Raw genomic sequence first — 20,986 nt, 5'->3', positions numbered from 1 at the left:
AGTTCTACCAGACATTTAAAAAGAATTAATACTCATTCTTCTCAAGTTATTCCAAATATTAGAACTCAAAGGAAAACTTCCAGACTCTATCTACGAAACCAGCATCACTTTGATTCCCAAGCCAGACAGAGACCCAGCAAAAAAAGAGAACTACAGGCCAATATCCTTGATGAACACAGATGCAAAAATCCTCAACAAGATCCTTGCAAATTGAATTCAACAGCACATAAAAAGAATTATCCACCATGATCAAGTGGGATTCATTCCTGGGTTACAGGGCTGGTTCAATATTCACAAATCAATCAATGTGATACATCACATTAACAACAGAAAGGATAAAAACCACATCATCCTGTTGATAAATACAGAAAAAGCATTTGACAAAATACAGCATCTCTTCTTAATAAAGACCCTCAAGAAAGTCGGGCTAGAAGGAACTTACTTAAATATCATAAAAGTCATCTATGAGAAGCCCTCAGCTAACTCATCCTCAACGGGGAAAAACTTAAAGCTTTCCTCCTGAAATCAGGTACGCGACAGGGATGTCCACTCTTACCACTGTTGTTTAACATAGTGTTGGAAGTCCTAGCATCAGCAACCAGACAACAAAAGGAAATAAAGGCATCAGAATTGGCAAAGAAGAGGTTGAACTTTCACTTTTCACAGACGATATGATAGTCGACATAGAAAACCTGACAGACTCCACCAGAAGCCTACTAGAACTGATCCATGAATTCAGCAACGTTGCAGGGCACAAAATCAATGTACAGAAATCGGTTGCATTTTTATACACCAAGAATGAAGCAACAGAAAGAGAAATCAAGAAACTGATCCCATTCACAATTGCACAAAAAACCATAAAATACCTAGGAATAAGCCTAACCAAAGATATAGGAGATCTATATGATGAAAAGTATAGAAAACTTATGAAGGAAATTGAAAAAGACACAAAGAAATGGAAAAACATTCCATGCTCATGGATTGTAAGAACACATATTGTTAAAATGTCGTTACTACTGAAAGCAATCTACACATTCAATGCAATCCCAATCAAAATTGCACCAGCATTCTTCTCAAAGCTAGAACAAACTATCCTAAAATTTGTATGGAACCACAAAAGATCCCGAATAGCCAAAGTAATATTGACGAAGAAAACCAAAATGGGAGGAATCACCATCCCAGACTTTAGCCTCTACTACAAAGCTGTCATCATTAAGACAGTATGGTACTGACACAAGAACAGACACATAGACCAATGGAATAGAGAACTCAGAATTAGACCCACAAATGTATGGCCAACTAATCTTTGACTAAGCAGGAAAGAGTATCCAGTGGAAAAAATACAGCCTCTTTAACAGATGGTGCTTGGAGAACTGGACAGCAACATGCAGAAGAATGAAACTAGATCATTTTCTCACACCATACACAAAAATAAACTCAAAATGGATAAAGGACCTGAATGTGAGACAAGAAACCAGCAAAACCCTAGAGAAAGAAGCAGGAAACAACCTCCTTGACTTCAACCACAGCAATTTCTTTCTTGACACATCCCCAAAGGCAAGGGAATCAAAAGCAAAAATGAACTACTGAGACATCATCAAGATAAAAACCTGTGNTTATATGGAAACCGACTTGACAATAAACTATTTAAGATTAATAAACAAATCAACAAACAAACAGTTTTGGGAGAAACAAAATGTCTCCTTTCACTACAGACAAAACAAAGTGGCATGGTAAAAAACAGACTAGAACCTTGTGGCTGGTGGTGTTTCAAATTAATTTCTTCCTTCTCAGGATAAACCTGGCTATCTGGTAGGTTGGAGTACTCTTCAGACTTGCAGAATGTAGGAGTTGCTCTTATTTTAGGTGTCTATACTTGGTGACACTATTTGTAGTGGGGCAGGAAACATACTGAATCAGTGGTGTGCAAACTCGACTTTAAGGTTCTAACCCAAAACCTGGCTTTAAGATTCTAACCTAGTATTTCAGAGAACCTTGGCTACTACCAACCACAGTATCATTTTATTATAAAGTTTATATAGTAGTATTCTTCATATTAGATAAGAAATATTAGATATCTAGGATGTAAGAGACCTAAAATAAGGACTATCACATACCTAGAATGTCTGGCACTGCCTAGTGAAAAGCTTCCTCTCCTAGCTAGATTCAAGAAGTTTTGCAGAAGTCAAGAAGATACCAATGCTATGGAAATATTTAAGACATGTTCCTTTCCTCTGAAATCTGGTGTTTCCTTATAGCTCCTTAGTTTTTATAACTAACTTGGTCAAGACCTTCAGTGACAAATGGTAACTGTTTTAACAAATCCAAATAATCTGGGAAGAATACAAGAGAGTGAGGTATGTCAAAAAATGTGTAGAGTTACAAATCCGCAATCCCTTACTGGCAATTTCAAAATCCAGAAAGCTATGAAAACTAAAGCTTTTTGTGTGTAATTCACTAGTGGGCAGGACCTGACTTGAATCTGAACTCATGAGGTGGCAACTCCTGACTAACCTGACTGAAGCTGTTTTGGATTTAGTTATCCCCCTGCTGCTGAATGTTCATATATTAGGCTACAGACATAAGAATCTTCTTGGTTACTGGGCAGCGCACAGTCCCCTGGGGTGTTACATACAGACATCAACGTTGTGGTAATGTTTGTTGTACATCAATACAGGAAGATTTTATATGCAAATGCCCATATTTCAGCATTCTGAAACATGACTCATTCTGTCTGTGTTACAGAGCCAGCTCATTCTACACACTATATAAACTAGCTTATTCTACATACTAAAAGGTAAACAACACCTGCTCTTATGCTGGCTCAAGAGACTAGTCCTCTGCAGTCCCAGTCCAAGAGTCACTGTTCATGGTCAGATGCTATTAAACTGGGTAAAAAGCTACTTGTACCCACAACTGTAACCAGTCCATGTGGTAACAGCAGCCAGAATTAAGGTAATACCACATGCCATCTACTAGGTGCATAAAGTGGCACATCATAAATGGCAAGTGAATTCCTATGCCTAATTTTAGTAAGTTTATTCAGGCTAAAGAGGGCCTATTAATTGTCAGACATTTTAAAATACTATCTGAAGAAAATAAGCATGGTTTTCCTATAAGATACAAACAAAATAGAAGGATTATATCTACCACAGATAAAACATACTGCATGTTATTTCTCATTTTCATCCATTTCTGCTACACCATGGGGCACTACAAGTCCTTGTGGTATCTCTTCAGATTATACTCAGCATTTGATTTTTAAGTTTTTACTTCAAATACACAAGGTCAAAGTATCAATTAACAGAAATGCTATTGATAACTCTATAATGTAAAGGAAAATCTTTGTGTGTTTGAAAGATTTAAAGACCAAGGCACTACCTTAAAGTGAGGATTTAATCATTCAGTTCAGTAGATGTATTTATTACAATATACTTTACAAAACAGTTCAATTTATAGAAGGGCCAGTAACATTTTTCACATAAATAGTACTAAATTAAGTTTGGGATTCTGAATTTTGAAATAACCATCAAATATGTCATGTTCTTTCAGGTCCCGTGTCTTTCACACATCAATCTCTCATCTAGAAAACCATTTCCACATTTGTTTTCCAAGGCTCAGGTAGAGATTTACCTTCCTTGGAGCCTTCCTCAAGTCCTCTGAAAAGAATTGTTCAACTTTCTTTGTTGCTACTGGTACACTTTCCATAGCGACAATTATATGGTGATTATTTTATTCTCACCTACCCCTCACCCCGGGCAATCAGCTTATACAATACAAGGATGGTTAGATGCTCTTCGTTTCAGCTTCAGAACTTTGTTTCTCCCTCAATACGAATGAATGAATGATCAGAGAGTAACATGCCATTATGAGGTTTATGTTCTCCTCAAATATGATCATCTGGCAAGGGATAAAAACTGTAGGAACTGTAAGTCTTCTAAGGCAGAGAGACCCAACCAGACACTCTTTAAACAGAAAGATTCACTGCCAATACCACAAATTATGCCGGCTGTGCCATGGATATTAAATTGAGAGGAAACGTTCGATGTCAAGAGCTGCACAGAAAGGGCAGCCCTGGTAACTTGGCTATATTTCACGTTCCCTCCTGCTGCTACTCCCTAAAGTATTCAAACACAACAGCTCTGATCAATGATAAAGTCTTGAAGAACAAGTTATTTTTGTGAGGAAAAAATGAAGTCACTGAAGCAAAATCCTCCAGATCAAATGTTTCTCAAATAATTTTTATGCATAGGAATTCCTTTGGGCTCTTGTTTTTTGATTTTTTGTTTTTTTTTTTTTTAAGTTTTTTTAATGTTTTATTTATTTCTAGGAGAGAGAGAGAGAGACAGCGTGAGCAGGGGAGGGTCAAAGAGAGAGGGAGTCACAGACTCTGAAACAGGCTCCAGGCTCTGAGCTGGCAGTCAGCACTGAGCCCGATGCGGGGCTCGAACCCACGAACTGCGAGATCATGACCTAAGCGAAAGTTGGACGCTTAACCGACTAAGCCACCCAGGCGCCCCATCCTTTGGGCTCTTGTTAAGACTGCAGACTGTGGGGGCATCTGGTTGAGCATCGACTTTGGCTTTGGTCATGATTTCACAGTTTGTGGGTTCAAGCCCTGCATCGAACTCTCTGCTGTCAGGGTCCTCTGTCTCCTTATCTCTCTGCCCATTCCCTACCTGCGCTCTATATCTCAAAAGTAAATAAACATTTTTTAAAAATACTATGATTTGGTAGGTATGGCTGGGGCCTGACATTCTGCATTTTTTAACAAGCTCAGGTGAGGCTGATGCTGCTGATCTATGAACCATCCTTTTTAAATAGTACTTTTAGAGCAGGGATAGATATTATATTTTCCTCCAAAGTCCAGGGTGGACTTGCCTTGCTTTTAACCAACATACCCTTGTTAGCATTCTTTGTTATAATCTAATCTTGATGGTGCTAATTATATAAAACAGTGCTAACATTTGACTGGAAAAAAATCCATATGACTTCAAAAATCTTTAAATTATTCTTACCTATACTCTGGTAATGCCATCGAAAGAAAATTCGTTCAGGTAGAAACTGCAGTATTTTCTATAAAACAAATTTAAAAATGGGTAAGATATAAAGAAAACATAAACTACATATTTCATGATAGTACTATGTGTGAAAAGTACATACATATTTCAGAAAATAAAAAAAGAAAAGAAATGATTTGTAATAATATTAATAGCACATTTGACCCAGTAGCCCATGGGACAATGTCTTACTTCCCCCAGGCAACCTTCCTTCCCTGAGTACCTTAAAGACATCACTGTCCCAAGTTTAATTCTTCCCAAAAGAAAACAAGAAAAAGAAGGGGGGAAAGCCTAAAATGATAATTTTATCTTAATTAAATCATAGCCACTGCTTAAGTATTAAAAGACTAATTTTTCAAATGCCAGATGCCCCAGGTTTCTGCTTTTTGGCCTTCAACTTCCTGTTTCCATTATCCTCATTACTTGTCTCTGGATAAGGACCAGAGTCAGGAAGAAATATGAACAAAGAGGATAAGACCCTGAGCATTCAGTGAAATAACAAAATGAAATTGCTGTCAAGAATTTCTTGAAATTCACAGCTAAAACTAAGTTTAGGATTGCAGATAGGAATTCCACCTCCTTCCCCCCAAACATGGAAAGGTGCAATAAAGAATGAATTTATGATATACAAGAGTATTTGGCTAGTAAAAGCAACTTTTCCCCCAAAACCCCAAATGCCCTTTTTTCTTTTTTCCCCACTCTAAAGTAAGTTTTGGCAAGCTACTGTTGGGTCATCAGATTCCTTGTATACTTTATTTGCAACCACCATTTTAAGAAATGTGGAAATAAAAAAAAAAAAAAGGTCAAAATGTTTTCTTGGTATTGAAAGATCTCACTATGTAGTCACAAAAAATCTTATTCTAGGTTTATCTAACCTAATATTCTACATTTTAAAAGATGAAGGTAAAAAATTTATACCCAGGATCTCCTGAATAAGTATACTTCCAGGCAGCTAATAAACTGCCTCCTCCATCTAAACCTACCTGCAGTTTTGTTTTGTTTCATTTTCTTATTTTAACCTTCCAAATGGGTCAGTAACATATATACGTGTATCACGTCATTTGTTCTCAGGTGATGACAGTAAACACATAAGAACATCTACTGAGAAAAGGCACAACAGGTTACCTTCCATCGAATGCAGGTGATTCTAAATGACACAGACTTCACACTTGGCCTGGATGCTTCTCCACCCACAGCCTTGCCCCATGGCACCGCCTCACCATTCAGCTCTCACTGCAAGCACCACCTCCCAACAGAGGTCTTTCTGGGCGTTCTTTCTAGAAGAGCCTGGCTCCCTCCCACTGCTCTGATGCTTTCTCTACCACCTGTTCTGTCATCTTCATAGCCTTATCCCTTGCTGAATTCTTCAAGTTCACTCATTTAAAGGCAGTATTCCCTCTACCAAAGTGTAAGCCCCACAAGAGCAAGAACATCTCTGTCATTTCCTCTTAGTATACCCAGCACCTAGAGCATGGGGGGCACACAATATGTGTTCAAAAAATACTCAATAGAAGAATTCTGCATTCATTTTACTTGTAAAACCAGGAATTTTACGGGTCATCCTGACCTTTGCTTTGTTCCTTTGTTCATGTTAACATAAAATGTATCTTTGTATTCCTTACACATCAGTGACTTGACAACAATATTTACATTAAAATGTGTGGGCATTTTTGAAACCCTGAACTTAGTAAAGAAAACTCAAACAAAAAATAAAAGCTGTATAATTTTTCAAAATCTGATAAACATAAATAATAAAATATAAATGTATTTATTTATAGTGTTTCTTACAAATTGTTCACACCACATGTCTACATGGATGAAAATGCTATGAAACTATATTGAAGACTATTTTTGATTATATATGTTAAAAGCAGTACATGGTTGATCACATGGCCGAGAATCACTGACACAAGTTCTCTCCTACATTTCCATCTTAGACTCCTAGAACATGCTGACTTGGTATTTAAGCCCATAACTCTGAAATGTATCCTATATCTTGTTTTATTATGTGTTAATGCTGACATACACCCAAATGCACTTACACACACACACACACACACACACACACAATGAGCACATGAACATCAAATCCTGGTTAGTGAAAAATATCTACACACTTGATATCAAGCTTGGTGTCTGAATTCCAGAAATAAGGTAAATATTCATAAATACTTAGTTCTTCCTTCTAAAGGTTTTGTGATTAGGGCAAGAGAGATGATAAAGAAAATATAATTCAGGAGGGGGGGAAAGCCTGACAGAAGTTTGTCTGAGGAGCTGTAGAGGTGAGGGGGAAAGCACCTCATCTCAGAAGCTTCACGGAATGTTTCTGGGGAAAGAGGATTAATTAAATTAGCCTAGTGGAGAACAGGAACAGAAAGAAGAGCTTGTATGGAGGCTAAGAGGCAAAGGCAGCTTGGTACCTGAAAGAACAGCAGCAGTTAGAGGGCCACCTGGATGACAGGTAGATGAGGATGGCAGAAGGGACTGGACAGACAGGTGAGGCCATGATCTCATATGGAGCCCTGAACAGGTTCAGTCTCTGAACAGGTTCCAGCTGGATGGGAATTTAAGATGACTGAGAAGAGAGGCAGAGGTATCAACGAAGGGGTAATGGTAGCATTTCAGAGAAGGAATGAAATGGCCACAACAAAGCTCAGAAAGGTAAAGAGGAGATGCATATAACAGTGATATTTGAAGGTAAAACTGTCAAGCTGGCAGGCAGAAAGTAGTGGTGGTGAATGGAGTACTCAAGAAGGATTCCCCAATGGCTCAGTATGGCAATACCTCTATCTAAGATATCAAATCCAGAAGGAATTCCAGAACTGAAACAAGTCCAGTTTGGTTCGGGACATCCTAGAATGGGAGGTGTCAACAGACTCCTTAGAGGAGATGTTCTAGGCAATTAGATATATATGGGTCTGGGAGGCAGGAGCAGGACTTGGAAGGTAACAGTATATAGGCAGCAGCTGAAGATACATGTGTGTAAGATCCCTTTGAGAGGGCTTAAAATGAGAGAAAATGAAACCCAAGAGACATCAGTGCACTGAAGTTCTCTAAAAACGGTAAGGACGAAGAAGATAGCAGAAGCTAGAGACACATGTGCACAGGTCAAAGAAGAAATTTTCAAAGTATTTATTGTAAAGGCTAAAAACACTTATGACTATTTATATGCACAACCAGTTAGAAAAAGTTAAGGATGATGGAAAATATAAGAAAACTGATGCCACCTCACAAAATGACTTCAGTATTAAGCCAAGAGAACTCAACGTTATCTGTTGTCTGAAGAACCCATAGCCTTTGTTAGCCAGACACCAAATACCAGGCAGGATGGATCAATCTATACATTGTACAAAGGCAAGTAAACAGCTCTGGGGGGAAAAATCAAAGCAGGTCTTCACCTTGCAATATATACTGATGTATGTATTAGATGAATAATACACAAAAGGAAGTGTAAAATCTGGGTTATGTGTTAAGATTCATTATATTAAAAGGGAATCAGAAGTAAATATGTCATTTCCCTATGGAATATTTTAATAAGAACGCATGCAAGCACTGTCCTACCAAAAACATACAAACCTGAACATGCCCAGGAGCTGCAGACAAGGCCACAGACAGGAGTGAGGACCCAGAGAGCTGTCTACAGGGTACAGGAAAACATCACAAGCAAAGAGGTTTGTGTGAGAAAATCAACAACTCTGGATCTGAGAATAAGGACCAGGTTCTCAGAAGTCTACTGCCAACCAAATGAGCAACTCTAAAGCCCAGGGATGGGCTAGGAAGTCTCCAGACTGAAGAGAGAAAGAAGGCCTCCATTTGTATCTAAGTTTTATGGTTGGAACTCAGATTTCCCCTTCATTAAAATAGGTATTATAGTGGTGCCTGGGTGGCTCAGTTGATTAAGTGTCTGACTTCGGCTCAGGTCATGATCTCATGGTTAGTGGATTTGAGCCCCGCATTGGGCTCTGTGCTGACAGCTCAGAGCCTGGAGCCTGCTTCAGATTATGTGTCTCCCTCTCTCTTTGTCTGCCCCTTCCCCACTTGCGCTCGCTCTCTCTCTCACTCTCTCTCTCTCTCCCCCTCCCCAAAATAATAAATGTTGAAAAACTTGTTTTTAAATGTATGACAGAGGCTAACTCGGCATGTTTGATAACAGATGAATAACACTCGTTGCGGGTGGAACTCTCTGGGACATGGACACTGTGGTGGAGTTAGCAGTGCCCAGGTGTACTGGAAAGTAACATCTGTGCAAGGGAAATTAAGAAGTAGGAGGGGGCAGGAAGACTCAGACCACCATACAGAGCTGAAAGTGTCTGCCAGCATAGCAAAAGCTGCAGAGCAAAGATGGCACATTAGAGGGGCCCCATGTGCCTGGAAGTGGTGAGGTCCTTGTACCACTGCCTTGCTCAGCCACTAGATGGGCATCATGATGAGAAGAGTGTGACCATGGTTGGGGAGCTGAAGGCATTTACAGCCTTGGGCTGCCAGCTGGCCTTACTCCTTGCAGTTGGGTAGCCAATTCTTTCTTGAAGGGTGATATGAGCAGCACCATCTCTCTGTAAGCCACAATAATCTTCCAATCATTAATTTGAATATTCTCATCATATTAAGAGGCTGGAGTACTAAGAACAGTAGACCCTATTTTGGGGGCACCGTGTCTGCTGGCATTGTTTCTTGTCAATGGGCTGCTGCCTCGCATTGACTGAAGCCTCAGCCTGTTGAGTCCTCCCTGTCCTTGTTCTGCCTCCTCCTGTGTAGCTCACTCTTCCTGAGGGAATGTCACACTGAGGCTCAGTGTCCTACTTCCTCATGCATTCTCCGCCAAGGGCACTGGACGCCCCAGCTGCATTCCAGGATCATCTTCTGATCCTATTCTGCCACTTGATTTTAAAATGTCATATAGAAGATGCTGAGAAAATTACTCCACAGATTCAAGATAGATCTTATATTGGGCTAGACAAATGCTTGGCATGCCCCTTCTTCAGAGTTTAGTCAGGAAATTGGGCACTGAATCATGCTTTTCAGCTTTCCAAAATACTTACCTGTCTCCTTAAGTTTTTCTTACTGTGCAATAGAGAAAAATGTCTTTAATATAAAGAAAAATAAAGAATGCAGTGGGATGATGCGTATATAGACACTTGGATACTGTCAGTCGGCAACCAGTAGTCTCCAACTTGTTCTGAGGTCAGGTCTATCATCATCGCCACTTCTCGACAGAAGTTTTCAGATTTATAAAATGTATAGATTTCAAAGACCCTCAAAAATAAACTCAATAAGGTTTGGATATGAAACACCATGCCCCAGGTCTGAGCTACTAAAAACATTCCCAAATGGAGAGAATCTTATACAACCACTCAAAGGTTGAAACACCACCTACACTGCTGCTTCTTTTGTACCTAAATATTGCCAGGACCATTTTTTATGCATTAAAGTCTCTGAAGTCAATAAAAATAAAGCCCTACATGACCATCTGTGTCTAAATGCTAAGCCTGTCCCTCAGAAAGTCCCAGATGAAGTCCACCTTTACTGAGGCAAATACATTATGGCATTTCTACTGCAGCTGATATTCTAAGCTACACTACTGTAAATGCCACATAAGCTATTGACATCTTGTTTGTAGTTTCACTGGAGAGTAAAATAAAAAAAAAATTTTCAAGAAAGCCACACAGTGTGAATAAATATTACTTTTCCGAAAAACACATGACTCTGTTTAATGCTCAGTGCTCAGCTGCATCTATATGGTAATCCATTATAGCACACTTGAAATCAAAATTAGGTATTACTACTGATCAGCACATCAGGGAATCTGTCATTCTTTTAACTGATTATCCATAGTTCTTTTTTCTTCAGAACCTACTGCATGACCAGGAATAATGCGAAGTGTAAGCTGGAGTTTATATAGGATGCTATAGTGTACTTTAAAACTGCTGATCTTCATTTAATTTGTATGGGAAACATTTTTTCCCAAATTATTACCAAATGATTGCAACATATCCCAGTAGATTCACACTTGATTTCAATTCCACTTAGAAAGGTAGGGTGGTGAAGAATGAGGACAAGATCACACCCTAACTCACGTGAGGTAATCTACCAAAACAATGACCAACTAAACCTGTTATGTCCAGAAGTAGGAAGCTCGGGCTGCAACTCTCCCTAAAACTAGCCACATGACACAAGGGTGTAAAGGAAGTGTTGACTCGGGAAAAAATAGGGAGTTTGGTCTAAAGAACATGAGTCTTATTTCTGTGACCTTCTGAGTAATAAATGGACAGAAAATTTCTGACAACTGGGCAGTTGGTTTAACAGAAATGCCATAAAGGCCCAGGCCACAAGGACAGTCTGGTTTCAGACGGAACCACAGGAGGAAGAGGCTGGTGGCATGGACACTTCCAGGCAGACCTACAGAGAGGGCAACTTGTTCCTCAGCTGTCATGGGCCTAGCCATGCATCTCTTACTGACAACGACTCAGCTTTCCAGCATAGACAACATATGTACATTGATCTCTGTGTGTCAACACTTGTTTCAGAGCTACAATTTAAGAGAAATGAGCTTAAATAAACCGCATAATGTTAAATATGACTACATTTTTAGCTTTCTTCTATGGCAATCCCTTCTTCTTCTTTCTTCCTCCTCCTCCTTCCTCTTCCCCCTCCTCCTACCCCTCTCCCTCCTTCTCCTTCTTCCATAGCAATCCCTTCCACAACAGTAGGTTATCTACCTAATCACTAGCCATGTTATTCCTGAGCAAGGGAGGCAGAGCTCCATCTTGTTACATTCTCTTCAGTCTTTAAAACTGAGCTGAGAAACTCCTGAATACTGAGAACAAAGTGAGGCTGACGCGGGTAGGGAAGAGAGGAAGGGGAGTGATGGGCATGGAGGAGGGCACTTGTTTTCATATAACAATATGAAAACAAACTGACAACAAACTATTAAAAAGAAAACTGAACTGAACCATCACTTCTTCAGAAGGGCCCATTAACCATACCTCTCACTAGATCGCTCACCAGCATGCTTCCCAGTGAGATGGACACAGGGTTCATCCTACCATTTGGTGCTAGATTCCTTGATAGAAGGGATGACCCTCTATTAGCCATCTTGTATCCCCAACCTCAAGAACAGCACTTGGCATGTCACATTTCCTAATAGGCACTGCATGCACAAAGAATGGAATGAGCAAAAAATATAAAAGAGCAAGACAATGGGAATTCTAATTTCAGTTGACATGTAAAGGCAGACACAAGGAAATGTGGCAGTTTAAGGAAGGTGCTCATACTCTAACACAGTAGAAACACAGAACCTGGCAAGTAGGCACTTAATAAAGATTTAAAAAAACACATGGGAGTGCCTGGGTGGCTCAGATGGTTAAGCATTCAACTTTGGCTCAGGTCATGATCTCGCACAATTCATGAGTTCAAGTCCTGCATTGGGCTCTGTGCTGACAGCTCACAGCCTAGAGCCTGCTTCGTATTTTGTGTCTCCCTCTCTCTGCCCCTCTCCTGCTCACTTGCTTGCTCTCTCTCTCTCTGAAAATTAAACATTAAAAAAATTTTTTAAAGGTTGCCTGCATGGTTCAGCTCTTGAGCATCTGACTCCTGCCCAGGTTATGACCTCACAGTTCATGGGTTCAAGCCCCACATCGGGCTCTGTGCTGACAGCTCAGAGCCTGCAGCCTGCTTCGGATTCTGTGTTTCCCCCTCTCTTTGCCCCTTCCCTGCTGATGCTCTGTCTCTCTCTGTCTCTCAAAAATAAATGACTGTTAAAAAAATTAATTAAGAAAAAGATATAACAAAGCATGGCATTGTATTTCCAAACATTACAGGAAAACTTAATTAAGCTTGATTAGGTCATCACTTGAGGTGCAATACTTTTCTCAGCTAAGGAGAAAATGAATAAAGATATTTCAAAAGAGAGACTAAAATACAAGGGAAAGACACCTAAAGGAAATATGGAATGTAATAAAAATGGAGGGACATTAATTTCTCCCTCCTGTATTTTAGAATTCAAACAATATTAAAATGTTGAAAACCTCATTAAGCAATCAAAACCCAGAAAGGGTAAAGGATCCCATCTAACAAGCAAAACACTTAGAGGAATTGTTGCTTAAAGCACAGATGAACCTGCATGGAATCATGCAGGGTGGAGGTGGTGCCCCTCCCATGAGAGCAGAACATACCAGAAAATGCAGCAAAAGAGGAGACTGTCCTAGAGAAATATGGAAATTCCTCCTTCTGAAAAAGGTTTTCTGAAACAGGGTAACTTTTTTAGAATTTGAGTCATGTTCTTAAAAGATCCAAGAGGACCCTGAATCTTTTTTAAGATCTAGGAAAATAAAGAAAATGGTGACACAAATAAGTAACATTCTGCAATGAGGAAATATTACGTGAAGATGAAAACATGGAAAGCATGAATCTAGAGTCTGCCACAAAGACCCCCACTATAACCCTGTGTATCACAAGGCCTCCCAGGAACTAAATAATTTGAACAGAGAGAAACAGGTAGTCAGAGCACGTTTAAAGCTGTAAATTCAATATTTTAACTAAAATTCCGTGTATATTTATACAGTGGAATAGTACGTGACGATGAGAAAGAATGAAATCTGGCCATTTATAGCAACATGGATGGAACTAGAGAGTGTTATGCTAAGCGAAATAAGTCAGGCAGAGAACGACAAATACCATATGTTTGCACGTATAGGTGGCTTAGGAGGAACTTAACAGAGGATGAAGCGGGAGAAGAAGGGGGAAAATAGTGGGGGAGAGGGAGGGAGGCAAACTGTAAGAGACTCTTGAATGCTGAGAACAAACTGAGGGCTGAGGGGGGTGTGGGGGAGGAGAAGGTGGGTAATGGGCATGGAGGAGGGCACTTGTTGGGATGAGCACTGGCTGTTATGTGTAAACCAACTTGACAATAAAGTATAAAAAGAAAAAAGGAGAATAGCCATGGAGGAACAAAAGTTGGGCTAATCTCAGTCTTCCTCTGCAACATTAGCTCCAGTAGAGTGGAGTTCATGTTTGTGGTCCATGGCTCATTGTGTGGCCAAGGCAAGAAGAATGCATACCAAAATACATACCCATATGGAGAACAGAAGTCCCAAAGTAGACCAGATGCATATGTAAGAATCCATACATAATAAAGATAGTTAGGGTAAACAAACTATAGCTATTTTAAAAAGCAAACATAATTCAGAGTTTTAAGGAGAAAAAAAGAGTACAATTTGGAAAGTATATAGCCAGCTATGTATGTTTGAAGCTAACAGAAAAATATTATAGAGCTGGAAGTATACCAGCTCATATCTCCGTTCTTCAACATCCTAAGCAAATTCATATTCTAGCATATTCAGATTCCAGCAAATACAGAGATTAAACAATGCAAAAACAAAGGTGCAGGGGTATAAACACTGTGACAGTGAGCTATATTTATATAATTGGAGTTAATATGGTTATGAAAAATAGAGTAAATCCTCAAAATGATTAGCATAAGAGAAATAACATTCTAAAAACATTATATATGATAAAATAATCTGGATACAAAATAGCTGATAAGTGGGAAGTACAAAAGATACATGCAGTTAAAGTAAAATCATGGGGCTATCATCAAATACTGTTTTTTCCTTAATGTGAATAATTAGAAGAAAGACAGTTTTAACAGTATTTTATTAATTTAGGGATATTTATTGGAATGACAAAAATAGAAAATATATTTTTATAATCACAAAGTATATTCCATAAAGTGAAAGTGACCTCTCCCCCAAAAAACAAAAGTAAAAGAAAAACCAAAAATGTTATCATGAATAATCATGAATACAAACAGGTTAAATTCCTCTACCAGAGACCAAGTCAATCAGAACTAGCTTTCAAACACAGAAAGATTAACAATAAAATACAGAAAACAGCATATCAGGTGTGCATAGGTACAAACACACAGCAAAGCAGTACAAATATCAAGTGAAAAGGCTTTAAGGGGAACAAAGGGGATCATTTCAAATAGATTAAAAGTGTAATTCACAATTTAGCAATAATATGAACCTTTATGCAACCAATAACATAGCATGAATATAAAACAAAAAAGTACATGAAAATAAAATAAATGCAGAAACTGAGAAGAAATACACTTATAACAGATTTTAATGCACTCTATCTTTGACAGATAAAACAGGCAATACAGTGCAATATAACATCTTTGAATATAATTAAGAGTGGTTTAATAGATAGATGTAGAGAGACAAGTCTGTAGAATCACTTTATAGATTCTAACATGCATAAAAATTTACTAAAAGTTATTTCTCTAAGCCATGTGAATAAAACCATCAAAGTAGGAGTTGCACAAGTCACAAGCAAACTCAATGCATTGCAAGCTCACCTTTAAGAGTTTAAACTAAAAAAATTTACAAGTACTTGAGGGATTTTAAAACATTCTTGTGAGCAACGCTCAAGTTTAAAAAAAAACATAATTATAGACTAAAGATTATCAACAATGTGAATGCTGTAGAACAAAAACTGGTCAAAGCTGAATGAGGCAAATCTGTAGAGTTTTGTCTACAAAAAAAAACACTTAGATTTTAAACTCAAAAAAGTTGAAAAAAGGTGATTTTAGGAAGAAATCATTTTTTTAAAAAAAGCAAGTTTCATAAGAACGAAAACATCTCCAAGCACTGCAAATCAATAGTAGTGCAGGTAATTAAAACAAATACCTTCTAAATCAAACATTTATTTGACTCATTAATAAATATTCTTAAGTGTCCCTTTTGTGCCAGGTACCACGTGAGGGATCAGAGATAAAGCGAGATAGGACACTGTTCCTGCTCAAAAAGTGACAGCCCTAAAGGGTAAAGGCAAGAATATCAGGGATGTCAGTACATGCACAAGGGAGTGAGTACAGACAGGACATACTTCCAAAGGGAGACCACCCTTGAACTGAATCCTAAAGGATCCACAGTTAGCCAAGCAGTGGAGGGCATTTTAGGTAGATTAAGCAATAGCAGGAAAAAACAAAAACAAAACAAAAAAACCCTGCTGCTTTGTTGCTAGTGGGAACAAAAGTAAGGTGAGTAACAAGGGATGGAGGGAGGCAGAGGCCAGATCAGGAACAGCCTGGAACATTTGGGAAGTTCAAACTTCATCTTAAAGGACAAGGGAAACCAAAATTACATTATACAAACAACATTCCAGGTGTGAGAGGGAGACAGAAGGGGCAGAAGATCATAGACCAAAAGACTAGTTAAGCAGGATACTCAAGTCGGAGGGAAGACTGAAACTCTGAAGAAAGGCTGATGTAGTTAGGAAAAAGAGGGCATTCAAGAATGCCAGCATGAGATATACAGAACCATGGAGTAAAGAAAAGTACCATTGATACTGACCAAAACATACAGATACAGATAAGGAACCATTTTCATCAGGTACTGAAAATGAAAATTCAAAAACTTAGAAGTGTAGGCACTCGATAGATTGTTAAGAGGTTATTTTTTTTACTTTGCTTGAGGTAATGCAAAGGTCTAATATCTTTTTAAAGAAAATCAAATTGTACTAGACTCTACTTTTAATGAGAGAATATCCAGATACTTTCACAAATTCCCAAATTAGTAGCATATAGGGGCACCTGGATGGCTCAGTTGGTTAAGCATCTGACTCTGAATTTTGACTCAGGTCATGATCTCACGGTTTGTGGGTTTTGAGCACCATGTCAGGCTCCATGCTGATGGTGCAGAGCCTGCTTGAGATTCTCTCTCTCTCCCTGCCCCAACCCTACTCACATGCTCTCTCTCTCAAAAAAAAAAAAAAAAAAATTAGCATATAATTCTACCCACAATATATAGTTTTGCTCTGAATAAAGCACTCACTAAAACAGATTCTAAAGGATTCTTCTTTTCACACAGAGATCTTACAGGGGAGATCTCAGTTACAAACAAAACTCCCTACTTTTCTTCATTTCATACAAGATTCTGTTTTCTGGCTAAAAACTGCACTTTTCGGGTCTCTTCGATTTTGGTACCAGCACAGTTGGTTGGCTATCTTTTCTGTGTCATGTTTTTATAAGATGAAAATGAAAAAAAAAAAAATCACTTGCAGAGAGTTTAGAGGTAAGTAATGAATACAGAATTAATAAAGCCTCAGTGAGATGCCACCTTGTGGTTTCTGCCATCCCCCAAAACTTAAAGGATTTAAAATGCTTGCCTCAACAGAATTAAAAAGTGTTTCAGACCTGCAATTGGCTCAGGACTGGCCATTCCATTAAGTTCACTCAGCGAATGCCCAAGGTCTGCAAAAACAGCTTGGTGCATGGCTGACTTCCAGCCAGATTCCCCTTCCATCCTGTCCAGTGTCACAAGCACATCAAACACTAGGTGTCACTCTACAATTGCCACCACACCACATATCCAAACAAAACAAGGCATAGAAAATTTACAGCATACGTTTGTACAACTCTCTCTTAAATTTATAAAAAAGAAACCATCTCATTCAAACTGTGCTAACACATTAATTCCAATCAATCTAAAGGGAGAGAAAAAGCTCTTTACCTATCTTCTGCTGTTCTAACATTAAATATAGGATGCTTGAGTTCTACTGTGAATTTTCCATATGTTTATCCCTGATGCTGTTTCTACCATCTGCCCTTAAAGGGTTCTTGGAGGCATTTGCTAGTGCTGCCTTCCAGGGGGCCTGCTCCGAGGGTATCAGTTACCAATGAGTCCAGAGGCCACACTACGTGAGAGAAGCCAGCATGCCAGGAAACTCAGGGCATCTGGCTGCAAGAGATAATCACCAGAATGTAATTTCAGACTTCCACAAACATGTCTCCAGTTTCACTTCCCCAAGGTGAATTGAGTAGTTCAGTATATCCTGTTGGGTCAACCCCAAGTTTCTCACCTGTAAGTCTCAAGGCATAAGGAAAACTGTAGTCTTAAATATTAAATTTAGAAGTCAAAACATCCACTGGAAATGGCTTTCAACTTAGACACTTGTAGTCTAATTCACATTATTACCATGCTATAATAAAATAATCAGATTTTAACCACAAAAATCTCCAGAAGGGGCTTTATATGTATGTTTATATTTTGTTAGCATCTTCCCATTTGCAGAAATCATAAACATCTCATGATTCAAAGCAGACATGAGTATAATCAGAGGCTATAGGAATGAAAGGCCTGGGCCATGTGTTTTATTATTCCCCCAATATCCATTATAGGGCACAGAACTGAGGAGTGATTTCTGAGCTAACACGCTAACACACCACCACCACCACCACCACCACCAGCAACATGTGGGACAAATAAGAAAGGGCACAAATGGCTATCCAGGCATCGTCTGTAACCCCTGCAGAGGGGCCTCAAGGAATGTCATGGAGTAGTTCACACTATGCCATAACAATACTGCTATCATCTGGAGCTGTTCCCAACCAAGGGCTCAATATTAATAAAAACAAGTAATGACTAACATTAAGAAGCCAGAATAATTACACACCTATCTGTATTATCATTTAAAATATATATAACACATTAAAATATACCCTTAATGTCATAAAAGTGACACAACATTCTGGTCAGGATAACCAGTGGTGGTGATTTTGTCTGTCAGTTGGAATGTAGGCAGCTTTGGAGGTAGGAGATGAGTGTCTCTATCCGCTCAGTTCTTTTTGAAATGTTCTCCAGGAAACATCACCTAACACTGAATTGGTTTGTTTGTTTGTTTGTTTTCCCAGTTGCAATCAGCCATTTAGAATTATGGCAGTGACCCAGGAGCTGTATTCAAAGTTGGCATCATTCTTTTAAAAGAAAAAAAAGTCCATGGAAGCATCCAAATATTTGAAATCCTCAATAAGAACTGAAATTCCAAGGATTTAAGAAAAATCTCTTTCTTGTTCATTTTATTTGTTCTTGTCCCTCCTCCAGTCAATAACAGTAAAGTGGTCCTTGTGGAAAAAAATAATAAAAGGCAGGAACATGAGAGGTTTGTGGAAGGAAGTCCTTCACCTCAGCATGAGGAGGGAGTGGCATTGAAGTATGTTTGCACACTAGACAACCTGAAATAAGTAATGACAAATAAAGCAAAGGAAAGCAGAGAATAGGGAAACTGGTTATTTGCAAAACTACAGTTGTGCTGTCTTGCTCTGTGTAATTTGCTTGTGAGAAAAGGCATTAGCCATTGTATAAAGAAAGCAAAAGGATGATGGAATCCTGCTGGATACCCGCACTGGATGTGTTGGTCTATGATTTGGCCCAAGCTTTTCCACTGAACCGCTGCAGGAGCTTCTGATTTGTTTTCATCAGCAAGGAGTCATAAAAGATACACAGTTCCATAAAAGGAAGGACAAAGAAGATGGGAGAAGGAAAATGAGGTGGGGGGGGAGGGGAGAAATGGAAACAAACATCTCAGAACTGTTTGTAATCATAGCGCATCCATAATTCTAGTTTTTCTTCAGGAAAATACTGCTCCATTATTAATATCTAAGGTAGAGAGATTCTATTAAGTGTGAAAAGTTACAATTTCCATCTGTATTGGAAATAAAATGAAAGCTCCAGTTACTGATGGAAAATACAAAGTAACTGTACAGAGTAAAAACCAGCCACTCATTTTACCTTCTTTTACACGACTCTGGGCACCACACTGTATCCAGTTGTGTTATTATTATCCGATATGCTAGTAAAATCCTTTTCCCCTATTTTGAGGAAAAGAATTAAAGGCTAAACCCACTATCTATATAAGCTCACTTGGAACAATAAAAGAACACCCAGTGTTGAATTCCATTAAAGTAAGACAGCTTCCACCACAGCCCTGGATTCACTGCCAGTCAATTACAACTTCCAAACATAACTACAGCCCGCATGGCTCCACACGTGCGTCCTGCCTCCAATCCAGCATTACCTCCACACAGGAAGGGAAGGGAGATGGTAGGTAGGAGGTCTACAGCAAATTTCAAACAAGCCAACTTCATCTTCAGTAGTAAACACAAACATTAGTGACCATAGTTATATTCCCCTTCCTCTGACTGGCCATGCAGAGGCCCTCAGATCATCTTCATTCTCTGGGTAGCTCACCTGCTATGGTGTGTCCTAAGCACCCATGCCTCTCCAACCTGAGTCCTTCCCCACCCCCACCCGCCACCAAAGGAAGGGAGAAGGAGAAACAGCATACGTATCCTGAACTGACACCATACGTGTTTTCTTGGTATTGTGGGGAGGAAAGCGGCTGCAGGGAAGGTGGGGCTTGTGAGGGGGAAGTAAAGTACTGCTTCATTTGGCCATTATTTAAAATCTTATTTTCATTACATAAAACAAGCATAAAAAGAGTAGAATGAATCTGTGTGTGGCTTTTCAATTTTGTGTTTGCATTAAGACTACTCTGAAGCCATGCTTCTCCAACTGGAGGAGGAAAAGGCATTATCTGCCTCTGGCACTTTGGTAACTATGGCTGAGAAGCCCAGGGAAACCATTTCCATAAAACCCTAAACCTTAAGTTAAGTCCCCTGCAACACAATGTGCAACATGCTGAGGATTTAACCAGGCATTTAACAAAAAGATGTAAGTCTTTCAAATGAGGTAAAATGGCTCTGTGGGAAGACTATTGAGCTTTTCTGTCCAATCATTAGCCACTAGCCACAGCTGGCTATTTTAAAATTTAAAGTAAATGCAATTATTTAAAATTAAAACTTCAGTTAGTTGCAGCAGCACTAACCAGCCCATGTGGCTGGTAGTTACCTAATTGGGTAGTGCAGATACAGAATCTTCCCATCATCACAGAAAGTTCTATTGAATAGAGTTGCCTTAGAGAAAACGCAATGAGATGTTTAGATCTGAAATGGCTAGTCAGAGTCAATTCAATTTAATATTTAAAACTAAATGAAAGCATGAAATTAAATTCCATGCTAGAAGATTTGCCTGTGAACTTCCTGATCTGTAGTGTCACGGGTTGGTAGAGCTGGAAGAGACCCCAGA

General features: G+C 39.0%; 1 protein-coding gene across 1 annotated transcript in view; it reads right to left on the bottom strand.

Annotated features, from left to right (window-relative positions):
* The window catches only part of RALGAPA2 (Ral GTPase activating protein catalytic subunit alpha 2), a 340,826-nt gene that overhangs the window by 253,553 nt on the left and 66,287 nt on the right, over positions 1–20,986 (bottom strand). Inside the window, exon 5 of the mRNA XM_077750219.1 lies at positions 5,019–5,076. Coding sequence (XP_077606345.1) covers positions 5,019–5,076 — 58 coding nt within the window. The remainder of the gene's footprint in view (positions 1–5,018; positions 5,077–20,986) is intronic.

The sequence above is a fragment of the Crocuta crocuta genome, unplaced genomic scaffold (genome assembly GCF_008692635.1).
Source record: "Crocuta crocuta isolate KB4526 unplaced genomic scaffold, BGI_CrCroc_1.0 scaffold209, whole genome shotgun sequence".
Taxonomy (NCBI): Eukaryota; Metazoa; Chordata; class Mammalia; order Carnivora; family Hyaenidae; genus Crocuta; species Crocuta crocuta.
The sequence above is the reverse complement of the archived record's forward strand: the minus strand, read 5'-3'. Positions and strand labels throughout refer to the sequence as shown.